Here is a 12,672-nt window from a genome sequence, read left to right as displayed (position 1 = left end):
AGTGATCTAACTTCCGGAGATACTTTACATCTTTTTCTTATATATTTTACACACCTTAGAGAGAAGAAACTAGAAGGAATTATGCAGTCATAGTGCTTAGAAAGAGAAGTTTCACTATGACTGACGTTCCTTCTAAATTGATGCAAAAAGATACTAGAAATACTCCTTTCTGTTCTTAGGAGTTGACTTAGCTTTCTTTTCCTCTTCCTCATTGCCTACTTTTGTGTTATTTCTTTCTTGAGTCATGTTTTTATCCTATTTGCATATGTGTATGATATTTATTTTTTGACTTATTAGGATATTTACATAATTTATATAAAAAGTAATGGCCCATCTCTTGGCCAGAATTTGTGGTTGGTTATTATGTTAATACTCTCCCCAGCCAGAACGCTTGGTTTTCTTTTCCATACTTGCTCTTCTCCCTGTCATCCCCCTGTTTTTTAAAGGCACTGCTGTGTACCAGATGGCTCAAGTCAAAATCCAGGAGTCTGATTTTTTTTAATTTTCCCCTTACAGCTCCCTGCACCCCCGCTCCCTTTAAAAAGAAAAAAAAATCAGGTCTTCTGCTTCCACTCTTGCCTCTACTATAATCCACTCAAACACAGCAGTTGAAATGATATTTTACAGCTGTTAATCAGGCCACCTTACTCACTTGCCCAGCAGCATCTCAGCTCCTTTCTATAGTGCAGTTGGAGCATTGTGATTTAGTACTTAGATTCTGGAATGAATCTGCCTGGGTTCATATCCTAGTCCGTCACTTAATAGCTGTGGGATTTGAGCAAGTTATGTTTATTCTGTCTATGCCTCAGTATTCTCATCTGTAAAATAGAGAGAATAATAGTAATTATCTTAGTTATTGTGAGAGTTACCTACAGCATACCTAGCACGTAGTAAACACTAGTAAAGGTTAGCTGCCCTCATCGTCGCCATGGTTATTACCAACTGTCCAGATCTCTTCAATATTTTCACTCTCTGGCTCCCTCACAATAATTTGTTTGTAAAGATCTTCATTTGCAGAGGGAAAGGTTAAATGAAGCCAGATGTACTTTGTCGACGGTAGGAAAGTATATATTTTTGAGATATCTCTGTTCTGAATAGTTAAAGTAAAAGTTTTAGTGCTGATAGAGGTTAAACTCAGCTACCTGAACACTTAACCTTTATAGAATATCTCATTCTTCAGGGCCCTGACTGGTTAAGTATTGTGTGATTTTATTTTATGGAATGTTCTGTATCTTATCTCCATTTTATTTTTATAGTTTTCTTTTGAGATAAGAGGCCTTCCTCATCAGCATAATCAAGGTATCTAATTTCATAGGTTCCTGAACAAAGGTAAATTATTAAGTTCCTATGTCCCAGGCAGTGATAGTCTGAGCGACAACATTGATACTTACATATGTGTATGTCACACCTGTCATAGAATGAAAATACAGGCAATTAAGTGTGAGAGAGGAAAGCGACCGTAGGGATCATTTAGCCTCCACTGTGGCTGTTCACGTAGCCACACTAGGCGTGTGTCTTCCTGACTCTTAGGACAGTCAAACATATTTATGTCTCATGGGTCACAGGTAAGAATATTTAAGAGGTGCTGGCAAAGGATGTATGCGATTGAATGGTGATGAGAACAAAAGAAGCCAAGGGAGTTAAATGACCAGGTGGATATGGACCTTTAAAAAAAAGCCATCGGCTTCCCTGGTGGCGCAGTGGTTGAGAGTCCGCCTGCCAATGCAGGGGACATGGGTTCGTGCCCCAGTCTGGGAAGATCCCACATGCCGCGGAGCGGCTGGGCCCGTGAGCCACAACTACTGAGCCTGTGCATCTGGAGCCTGTGCCCCGCAACAAGAGAGGCCGCGACAGTGAGAGGCCTGCGCACCGTGATGAAGAGTGGACCCCGCTCGCCACAACTAGAGAAAGCCCTCGCACAGAAACGAAGACCCAACACAGCCAAATAAATAAATAAATAAATAAATAAAATAAATTAAAAAAAAAAAAGCCATCTTTTAAACAAATGAGGCTGCTGGAGGAGAGGTTGAAGACCCCGAGGTCCAGAGTGAATTGAAGTTGTTTCGTTACACCGGTCCGTTCCACACATTTAGCGAATAATTGCTGAGTGCCTGCTGCATGCTAGTACCGTCCTAGGCACTAGGAGACAATAATGAACAAGACACACAGATTACTTTTTTCTGGATCTTGTATTTGTATGGGAGGAAGAGAGACAATAAATAATAAGGTAACAGATTTAATAACTGTCGTGAAGAAAGAAAGCTGATTGGAGATCAGTGATAGCCTCTCTGAGTAAGTGACGGCTAAGTGGAGGCCTGAAGGCCGGTAACGAGCCCTCTTTGCAGTGGGACAGGATTGTGCAGTGGCTCTAAAACAGGAATGAGCCCAGCTGGGAGAGGCACTTAGGGAGCAAAGTTCATGACGGCATTCAGACCCTGAGACCGAGTGCCTCCTTAAATTTCGTGCCCTGAGCACCTGTTTTGCCTCATCTTGGGTCCTGCGCTGCCTGGTTGAAGGACAGAAAAGACGAAGTTGTATTTATAGGAAGTGAGTCAGGACAGAGGTTTTGAGATGGGCACAGAGACACTAGCAAAGTCTAGGACCCTTAAGGCTTTGTAGGCCAGGGTAAGGTTTTCCAACTCCATTCCTACTGGAAAGGGAAAACACTTGCAGAGGAGTAAGCTGATTTATGTTTTTCAAAAGCTCACTGCTGTAGGGAGAAGGGGCTAAAGGGGAATAAGAATGGAAGTTGGCCAGTCAGCATTCCTTAGTTCAGGGGAGAGACGGACTAGGGTGACAGGGTGCAGGTGGAGGGCAGTGGTTGCATTGGGGGAATACCTGTTAGACAGCTTAGTTGCATAATCAAGTGAAAGAGCAGGTTGGAGATCCAAGTATGGGTGGTCAGGACTAGAGATGGAAACTTGGGAAGCTCTTCAAATTAAAGTCCCAGTGAGTCGAGCTTTTGTCAGGGACACTTCAGCCACTGTGATACCGTGAGGGACTGCAAAGGGTATGGGTACAGGTATGTGTATGTAGGTTATTAAACTTGGTGGTAGGAAGGTAAGGGAGTTTCTGTTTAATTTCTGATTTCTCAGTGGAGTGTGAGATAGTATCATCACATGGAAGTGGAGAAGGGAGAGAAAGGGTAGAGGATATTTGAGTAGGGAGAAGGTTTCAGATAGCCATTTCAGAGGGTGAGAAAATGAATGTACCAGGGAAGCATAATAGGATTGCTGGGTGGTGAGATCTGTGATCCTGGATTTAAAACACCTGGTTGGTGTTCTTCAGCAGTGTTCCACAGTATAGGCAGGGAATAGATACATGAGTTTAATCTCAGGGTGGGCTAACCATAGGGTCAAAGTTAGGATTTGAGACCTTTTCTAGCACAAGTCAGATAAAATTATGGGGTAGATAGGGTCCCTTAAATGTAATCTTTATGGGAAAGATCACTCCTAGAAAATTCAGTGGTTTAAAGAATTAAATTCAGATTTTGGTTACACTTGAATTAAACTCATGACTTGATTTCTTTGCACCATCATTTATTTGGGTTTACATATTTGGGTTATATAGCTAATGCTTTTTCAGAACACATATATTCTCTGAAATTTACAAAACTCATTTAGATTCTAGAATCTAGGAGGTAGCTCATGCCTATCTTTGGAGTGTGAAATTCTTAATAATGGTGAATCCAGTTCCTACACGTTTCGGCCCAATTCTCATCTGCCTTCTCACCGCCAGAGAGCTCCTTTTGAAGCCATTGGAGCTCTGCGTGCTGAGCATTTCATGGGGGTGCAGAGCAGGGTGAGGGTTTGGGACCCACTGAAGTTAAGTGAGCATTTTAATTTCAGCTGCTTTATCCAACAAAATGAGAATTTACTTCTCAAGTCCAGTTTGGAATAGGGCACTAGAGGGCAGTATTTAACTTTTTCCATTTGTATCTTCATCCACCTCTGTTTTCTAGAAATCTCTTAAATATTATAAGCATTTTTGAAAATGAATATGGTTAGATGGTTTTAAGGCATGAGAGACGTATGTTAGTGATGCAGCCATGTTTGGGAACTGTCTATATATTTTTGCAGCAAGAACAGCTTTCTGTCTAATCTGTATATAATTGGGGATTTACGGCCTGATCTAAGTTGGAGAAAATTCTTAAAGGTAGTTAAGAGGGGGTTGTTACTAATGTGAGCCTTGATGTCACCTGCACAAATAAAAGTCAAAAGCCCTGCCACGCCCGCGGGCATTCAACAGAGGGACTCTGGAAAATAGTATGACAACTCCCCACCCGGTCGTATAAATAGAGACTTGTTTACTTTGCTTATCCAGAGTTAGTTACAGTAGTTCCAACTGAATGGCCATAAGCATTTCTGTTAGCGTGGGTCTGCCAGTTTCTGTCTGTGAATCATGTTATACTGTCTGATACTGAAATCCAGGAATTCATAAGTAGAGGGAAAGTAAAATGTTGCTATCAGTAGTACTTGACACTAGGTTAAATTATAAACTAACATCTACATTGTTTAAGTAAATGAAGTCTATAAATGAATTCTTAATATATGTGCCTTTGGCCAGAAAGTTGACATTTAAGATCCTGTCAAACCTTGAATAATTTTTTTTGAAGGAAAACACCCCCCTACCCCCAAATTACAGTTAAAGATTTGGCAAAAGATTTGAGTTGTCATAGAAGATATCACAAAAGAGCTAATTTTAAAAATAGACTTTTCACTTGAAACTCACTTTCCAGCTTTTCGTTAGAACAAAATAGCTTATATACAAACACAGCTTTCTGGTCTGTCAAAATGTGGAACACATCCTGGCTTCTTTCTAGAAATTAATATCTTGGTTAATTTGAAAACCATTTGTATGCTTTCTGTTTTATCAGGTTATTCTTGGGAACTATAATTGGCTGTCCTTTGAAGATGTCTTCGTTAGCGCTTTTAATTTCGGAAATGGCTTACAGATATTGGGTCAGAAACCAAAGACCAACATTGCCATCTTCTGTGAAACCAGGGCTGAGTGGATGATCGCTGCACAGGCCTGCTTCATGTATAATTTTCAGCGTACGTGGACTTTCTTATCTTCTCAAAGCGTGGACCTAATGTGGGAGAGATGATACTCACTTTTTATTATAAATATTTACTCCCAAGAGATTAAAATTCTGATGTTAATTTTTACCTTGTATCCAATCAGTGGATAACTCTTTGTTACCACTTAGAATTGTTGATCTATTTTGGAAAAGGAACCAGTCGTGGAACAAATTATACCATGTATAGTAAGGGGACTTGAACCTGTTCAGAGGGGACTTTCTGGGTCTGGGGAGCTAGATCTGTACCTGTGGGTCATTGCTCTGCTACCCCTCTCAGAATTTTCTTCTGAAGTTAGTGTCATCTTGTTATGCCACTTCTGTCAGTAACAGCTGGCCTCTAAAACACTTCCAATACTCAAACCTATCTGCTCCGTTAAATGATAATTTTTATGTTGTAACTATAACACAACCTGTGGAAGTTGTGGTGCTTCCGTCTGTGAGGTAGTCCTGGAGGCTTAGTTCAGAGGTCTTGGTGCCAAATATGATGCAAAATATGGACATTGCTTATCCTTCAGATGAAACAGAAAAGCTGCTTTTATCAGATTTCTTGCTGTAAATGCCTCTGCTGTTTCTTTTTAAACTGGCATACCTTTTTGTGGTCACAGGTTTGGGTTTACAGTATGTTACTTCTAAGAAGCTTTAATTATCTCTTAGAGTGACTTTAAGTCTACCTTTTTTGAGTTAGGGAGAAAGCAAATAAAAATTCTCTTCATCCTCATCATCATTATTATTTAATTTTGACATTTCTAAGAATGTCTTTCTTTAGATTTTTCTACTTTAGCATAAGCAGTATTACCACTTGTTCATGCTATATTCTTAACAAGTAATATCTTAAATATGACATTCAGTGTGTTATCTTGGTATATTTTTCATATTTTAGTGTCAAGTAGTTAACAACTAAGACTGTGACATTTTAGAAGTCAAATGTAATTCCTTTCAACATGACAGTCTCAGAATAGTATCTATAGGCAAAACAAAATAAAATAAAAAATTTTTAAATTTTAAAATATTGCAATTTTGGGGGGAAGTTACAGAAGGGTGAGTAGGCATAATGTTAGTTAATATATTAAAATAATTTAGAAAGACAGCATGAATAGCTCACAAACTGTGGATCTAACAGTTTAGGGTTTAGTATGTTCCATCCACGGTCAGAGGCTTTATTTAATTCCTTTTAGTATTTCCATGAAATGTCCAAATGTCTGACTTGCCCTTCTTTTTCCCTGTAGTTGTTACGTTGTATGCTACTCTAGGGGGTCCAGCGATTGTTCATGGATTAAATGAAACAGAGGTGACCAACATCATTACTAGTAAAGAACTCTTACAAACAAAGTTGAAGGTGAGAACTAGTTTTCTAATAACTGTCCCGTACTTTAGAATTTTCAGTGTCATGAGCTCATTATTGATATTTAGTTCTTTTATGATCTTTAAAATCCTTAATATCTCTGTAAACTTTGTGGGACTCTCATACTTTATTCTTCTTCTTTAGAAAAGAAAAAGTGGATTTCATATATATTTGTGTATAAGCAGCGCAGAGAGCTACAAATTAATTGTCAATGTGTCCACGTCAAAGGTGAAGGGATCACAACTTTATTGTGCTCATCTGTTTTCTAGTCTATTTTCAATAAATTTGTAATTTTTAAGGATTATTTTTAAACTGGTAATTCACTTGGTTCTGAAGCATTTGAGTCATTACAAGTTTCAGAATTTTTTAAAGGGAAGAAAAAGACTTTACAAAACTACAGGAGAAGGGGTTTCTTTCGTCTGCAGACAACTCTGTGAAAACAATAATATCTGATTTTTTTTAAACACAAGTTTCTAAGAGGATTCCCTTCCTCTCTCCCTGTATCTTTATTTGCCTCTTAAAAGCATGAGGAGTGTTTGGCTACCCTGTAGTTCAGGCAGTGTGTGTTTACATGCCTGTTTTTTTAAGGAACTGACTTTATTGATTAAGATTTTACCAAAGAACAAGGGTACACACAGTAAATCTAATGTCATAAAACAGTAACTTATATTTCAGACCAGTAGTTCTCCATCTGAAAAAAGGCGTATTCATACCACTACACCCCACTCTTGCTTTTTTGAGGCAAGAAATTAACAATTTGCTGAATATGGTAAACTGCTTTTCTTGTGTCCTGGGCTATTTGTCAAGCTATTTAATGAAGAGTAATGAAGAATACAACAAATGCTTGTGTTTTTCCAGGATATAGTTTCTCTAGTCCCATGCCTGCGGCACATCATCACTGTGGACGGTAAACCACCGACCTGGTCTGAGTTCCCCAAGGGCGTCATCGTGCACACCATGGCAGCAGTGCAGGCTCTGGGAGCCAAGGCCAGCGTGGGTATGTGGCGGTTTCCCAGTTCCTCTTGCATGTTCTACAGTGACCGTGTTCTCCAGAAGTGCTCCAGATATTTGATTCTAAAGTTAGATCAAGTGACAAACTAGTTTCCTAGGCCATCACTTTGGGAAGAAAGGTCACCCTAGGTATACTGTCATCTACCCTTTAAAAAAAAAAGCTTAAGGAAAAACATGAACGTTAATTTATTAAAATGTTCTAAAAGTAGTATTTATTTGAAGTTAATTTAAAGTACTTTTTACATTATACAGTTTTCCCGTTTCCCTTTTTCTCTTTGGTTTAAAGTTAGTGTTTAAACCAGATAACAAATAATGCCATTATTTGTTTAAACAAATTTAAACAAATAATGCCATTAAACTTGCCCTATGTGAATTATCTGTAAGTATTAACAGATATGTAAAGTGTCTAAACCTGCATTCCTCCTTTTACTTTCTGCTCCAACTGTGTTGTTTCCAGAGGGGACATCTTTCTGTCCTCCAGCTAGCACACCCAGGCATGGTAACCGGAAATTCCCACTCTCAAATAAGTGTCAGAAGATGTTAGAGAATATATTGATGTTTAAGGATATCACAAAAGCTGTTAGGATGGTGGGACTGTACTTCCTTTATAGTTGGAAACATAGTGATGAATTAGATGTAAACATTCACTCAGCTTGGGAATGGGGTTATGCTGAGGTTAATTTTGGACATGTTGAATTTACCTGCTGGTGGGACATGCAAATGTAGCTTTGTAGTGGGGAGTGGCCTATACAAGTCTAGTACGCTGGAGTTTAATTTGGAGTTAAAAGATTTAGAAGCTAGAGACAGATTTTAATTAAAGCTGTGGGAGTAGGTGAGGTCACCCACAGAGAATGGTACCTCCAAAGGCCACCAAGAATTGGTCAGAGAAGAAGGAAGAAGACATGCAGCGTGTGGTTCGTGGGAGCCGAGTGAAAGGAGCCCCCTCAGTGATGCAGGAGTCTTCAGCAGGACCAGGTGCACTGGAGGAGTCCGGTGATGCGGGGATTGCAAAAGCACTGTTGGACTTCTTAGCCAGTGTCATGTCAGAGAGAGCAGCTTCTAAGTGCTGGTGGCAGAGGAGAACGGTGCCATGGGATGAAGGAGTGAATGGCGGATTAGGAAGCAAGAACTTGAATGATAACAATTGTCAAGAAATATATCTTGACAGGTGGGAGAGAAAGAGTTCACTTGGGAACGCGTTTAAAATGTTTTCCTCATTTATTTAAGAAGACCGCATTTAGGATAGTTCCAAGATTAATTCAGGCAGATCACCAGTGCTATCCATGACCTACTTCTCTTAGTCTTTCTTACTGTGTCACCTCTGTAGGATGTTGGCTGCTGTTCTTAGGCTTGTGCAAATGAGGGACAGTGTCTTTTAATCCAGGATTCCGAGTATAGCCATGTTAACTTCACCGCTCTGAAGCAGAGAACGTTTTGTAGCAAATGTCTAGGTACCCTCGTCTGACCACCCTTATTTCTTAGTTGAGTTGCTGGAATGGCCTTTTCTCTCCCTATACCTCCTTTCTTTCCTTTCTAAGTTAGGTAACCACACAGTAGCTAAAGTGATCCTTGTCACAGGTGATGACAAGCCTCTGTTGAAAGTAACATTGCTTTCCACCCAGAGTGAAATCCAGAGTCCTTCGCGTGGCCTCTGAGATGGCATGATATGGTGCTGGCAGCTACTTCACCTTCATTTCCTGCCACTTTTCCTAACATCTTCTCACCTTGCCCTGCTTTATTTTTCTTCAAAGCTCTCATAACATTATAGATTTGTTTGTGTCTGTCCCAATAGCATATATCTCTTATGTGCAGGGACTTGATCTGTTTTGTTGAGCTTGTATGAACCCAATTAATAGTTGTTAACTCACTTAGACAAACAGATGATTATGAAAAAGTTGGTGATACAGCTAAATTTCTCAGAAGTATGTGTGTCTTTTCTTCTCCAATACAGAAAACAAACCTCATAGCAAACCAGTGCCCTCAGATATTGCAGTAATCATGTACACAAGTGGATCCACAGGACTTCCAAAGGGGGTCATGATCTCCCATAGTAACCTTATTGCTGGTATAACTGGGATGGCGGAAAGGATTCCAGACCTGGGGTATGTCATAGTAAATAAATTTGGGGTAGTCCAGTATTTATGTCTGTTGTTACATTAACGTTTGTGTCATTTATTACTACGCTGTTAAATTAGTCCTTCAGAGTCTGTTTACAGTAGGTATTTCTTCAAGAAAAGGACACTAAAATTACAAAATAGTTACAGTTGGGCTTTTTTTTTTTTTGGCGGTACGCGGGCCTCTCACTGTTGTGGCCTCTCCCGTTGCGGAGCACAGGCTCCGGACACGCAGGCTCAGCGGCCATGGCTCACGGGCCCAGCCGCCCCGCGGCATGTGGGATCTTCCCGGACCGCGGCACGAACCTGTGTCCCCTGCATCGGCAGGCAGACTCTCAACCACTGCGCCACCAGGGAAGCCCTAGTTGGGGGTTTTAAAGTATAGTTGATAGACATCATTGTTAATATTTACTTATTACTTTAAAAGTGCAAACTTTAACTGACTTAAATGTCTTAAATTATTTTAATCAGTTGGTGTTGTTACCTTCATAGTCATTTTTATACCTAAATATTATACTTCAAGTGAACAAATAATATATCCAATAAATGCTTATTGAGCTTCTCTATTCAGTCTCTGATTTTTCTTTTTAAGACACATTCCGGTAGTACTGGGGGAGAGTGGGTATACTGGGATGGGAAAGAGACCAATGGAGGAAACCAGACGGGAGCGAATTTTAGGGGTGGTAAAGCTAGCATTCCCAGAGATGGAATCAATATTGTGATGACTGATCTAGTGCAGTGGTTGGATGCACAGAAATTATACACACACATGTTACTGTGGTATTGAATTTGGGGATGGAGAGAGAAATTTTTCTTGTGTGTGCATAACTTTTAGGAAAAAAAAGTAAGAGCAACTAATTCCTTCTGGGAATGGGAGCAGTTCTTGAAATATATGAATATGTATACATATACATTTTATTACGTAAGGTATAATTTAACTCTCAGAACATGAATCTCATCCTGAGATTCCTGGCAGAAGGTTGTGGATCCTATTTGAACTCTCCTGTTTGATAGCCCATTAGCTTTAAAGACCATTTCCTCCTTGGGGGAATTTCTTCTGTCCTTCCAAAGAACGCTCATTTTCTTTTTCCCCCCTCCAAGCCCATATTCCTTCTGTCCTGGTGCTTTGCTTCTGCAGCACGCACAGTTAGTGAGCGCCTTCCAGGAGGACCTGGAAACAGGAGCCACTTCCTCAGAGTGTCTGCCTCCTCAGCTTTAGGTTGAGCTGTACTACAGTTCTTTTCCCTGACACCCTCAGTGTCTGTCTCTGTCTGTCTGTCTGTCTCTTCTCTCTCTCTCACACACACACACACACACACACACACACACGCACGCACGCACGCACACGCATGCACACACAAAGAGCCCAGATTGAGCCCTGAAGGTAAAGCTCGCTCCCGTTTTCACAGAAACAGCACCTGACTGTCGCTTCCTGTATCTCCCTTTTCTTTTAGGGAGAAGGATGTTTACATCGGGTATCTGCCTCTGGCCCATGTTTTAGAATTAAGTGCTGAGCTTGTTTGTCTTTCTCATGGATGCTGCATTGGCTACTCTTCACCACAGACTTTAGCAGATCAGGTAAATTAAATTCTGTGATTTGAGATACTAAAAAATCATAATTACCTTTAACACAATTTTCATTCAGTATGACAGTATATTGTAAGGCTGACAGTTAATCATTCTAAAGGAACTTGCCTTTTAAGTGCTACTTAGAATATGAGTGAATTAAAATGATGAATTTGTAATGTGTTTTTTAAGAGTTTTATTGAATTTTTAAAATAAAGATCACTTTATATAGATAACTTTTTCTCTCTGTAGTCTTCAAAAATAAAAAAAGGAAGTAAAGGCGATACATCCATATTGAAACCAACACTGATGGCAGCTGTCCCGGTAAGAATTGACCATTAATCAATATTGCCTGCTAAAAAAGCATCTACAGAAAGTAAATGCTAGTGGAAAAGATGCTGTTGACATGGTAGTTTATGTAGGATTTATTCCTTATTCATTATCTATGTTACCTTGAGCTCTACAGTATTTATTTGATCTTGTTTTATCTTTTTTTTCTTGCTTATTAAACAATCAACTTAGTTTCAGCTTCGATATGATATTATCAGTGCCTTTCCCTAAATAGCTGCTTGCTCAAATCATTTTTGTGATATCTGTTTGCTATTGGTAGAAACCTGAAGCCCAGCAGGAGATAGGAGAAAAGGTTTGAGATCACCTCCTTCTAAGCAAATCATATCTCCCGAGTCCTTGGGGAAAGTCTGGCCTAGACACCAAAAAAAAAAGGGACAGAGAAGTTGGTGCAACTTTGAATTACCCTAGCAGCACTGTGCATCTTAATTTAATACCAGGCATAGGGAGGGGCCTGGGAATAAGATCAGTAGAAATGGGATAGCAATGATTTTCTGCTCCCTTAATGTAAATTTTACGAGGCTCTCTGATTTTGTTTGAAAGTGTTGGGAATTATAATTGGATACTGAGTGTTCACATTCAAGCATAATTGCTTAGTTATTCCAAAGTCAAATATAAATGACCAGTAATTTTGGAGTTTCATTAGGTATGTAGTTTCCTTAGTACTATCTTTCTTTAAAGTTTTGGTTCACGTAAATATTAAATATAATTTAAAATTGTAGAGAGAAACTATTTCAAGTCATTAAAGTATATGTCATAGGAATAGGCATAGTAAGCAAAACACAGTGCAGACAAGGAAATTTTTCATGGATGCAGCATTAAAAGTCAAACAACCAACCAAAATAACCCCGTGGTCTTGTTGTGAGCAAAGAATGTAGTACTTTATATCTTTGTAAGATAGAATGGTTTTTAAAATTCTCTTTTAATTTTATATAGTTGTTCATTTATTTAGTGAGTTTAGTTTTTAGTTCAGAATAAATAAGAGCAAAGCAGTATAAAGAATCAATAATGGCATATTACTGCCCTAAGGTTTTTAATATCTCCCTGCCCCCCCCTTTTTTTACTACTCATGAGCATCTATGAAAAATTACAGAAATCTCATTTTTAAACCAATTGTGGCTCTATTTTAAAAGTTTATTCTTGACAGAATGTATCTTTTAAAATGCCTCTATTGGTGGAAATAGTAATCTGATGTTAAGATTTTAAATAAG

The 12,672-nt window shown here is 39.2% G+C and overlaps 1 protein-coding gene across 5 annotated transcripts in view; it reads left to right on the top strand.

Moving 5' to 3' along the window:
* ACSL3 (acyl-CoA synthetase long chain family member 3) overlaps positions 1-12,672 on the top strand; it is a 135,124-nt gene that overhangs the window by 54,753 nt on the left and 67,699 nt on the right. For all 5 annotated transcript variants that reach the window (XR_003435581.1, XR_003435579.1, XM_027120177.1 and 2 more), the window contains 6 exons: positions 4,877-5,054; positions 6,307-6,416; positions 7,281-7,419; positions 9,385-9,535; positions 11,002-11,125; positions 11,366-11,437. Coding sequence is in view for 3 of the 5 variants with exons in the window: in XM_027120177.1 (XP_026975978.1) it covers positions 4,877-5,054; positions 6,307-6,416; positions 7,281-7,419; positions 9,385-9,535; positions 11,002-11,125; positions 11,366-11,437 (774 nt within the window). In the remaining 2 variants the exon portion in view is untranslated. The remainder of the gene's footprint in view (positions 1-4,876; positions 5,055-6,306; positions 6,417-7,280; positions 7,420-9,384; positions 9,536-11,001; positions 11,126-11,365; positions 11,438-12,672) is intronic.

Source organism: Aethalodelphis obliquidens, unplaced genomic scaffold (genome assembly GCF_003676395.1).
Source record: "Aethalodelphis obliquidens isolate GAN/ISIS:26980383/991018 unplaced genomic scaffold, ASM367639v1 scaffold2, whole genome shotgun sequence".
Lineage (NCBI taxonomy): Eukaryota > Metazoa > Chordata > Mammalia > Artiodactyla > Delphinidae > Aethalodelphis > Aethalodelphis obliquidens.
Note: the sequence above shows the minus strand (reverse complement) of the source record. Positions and strands in the feature narration are given on the sequence as shown.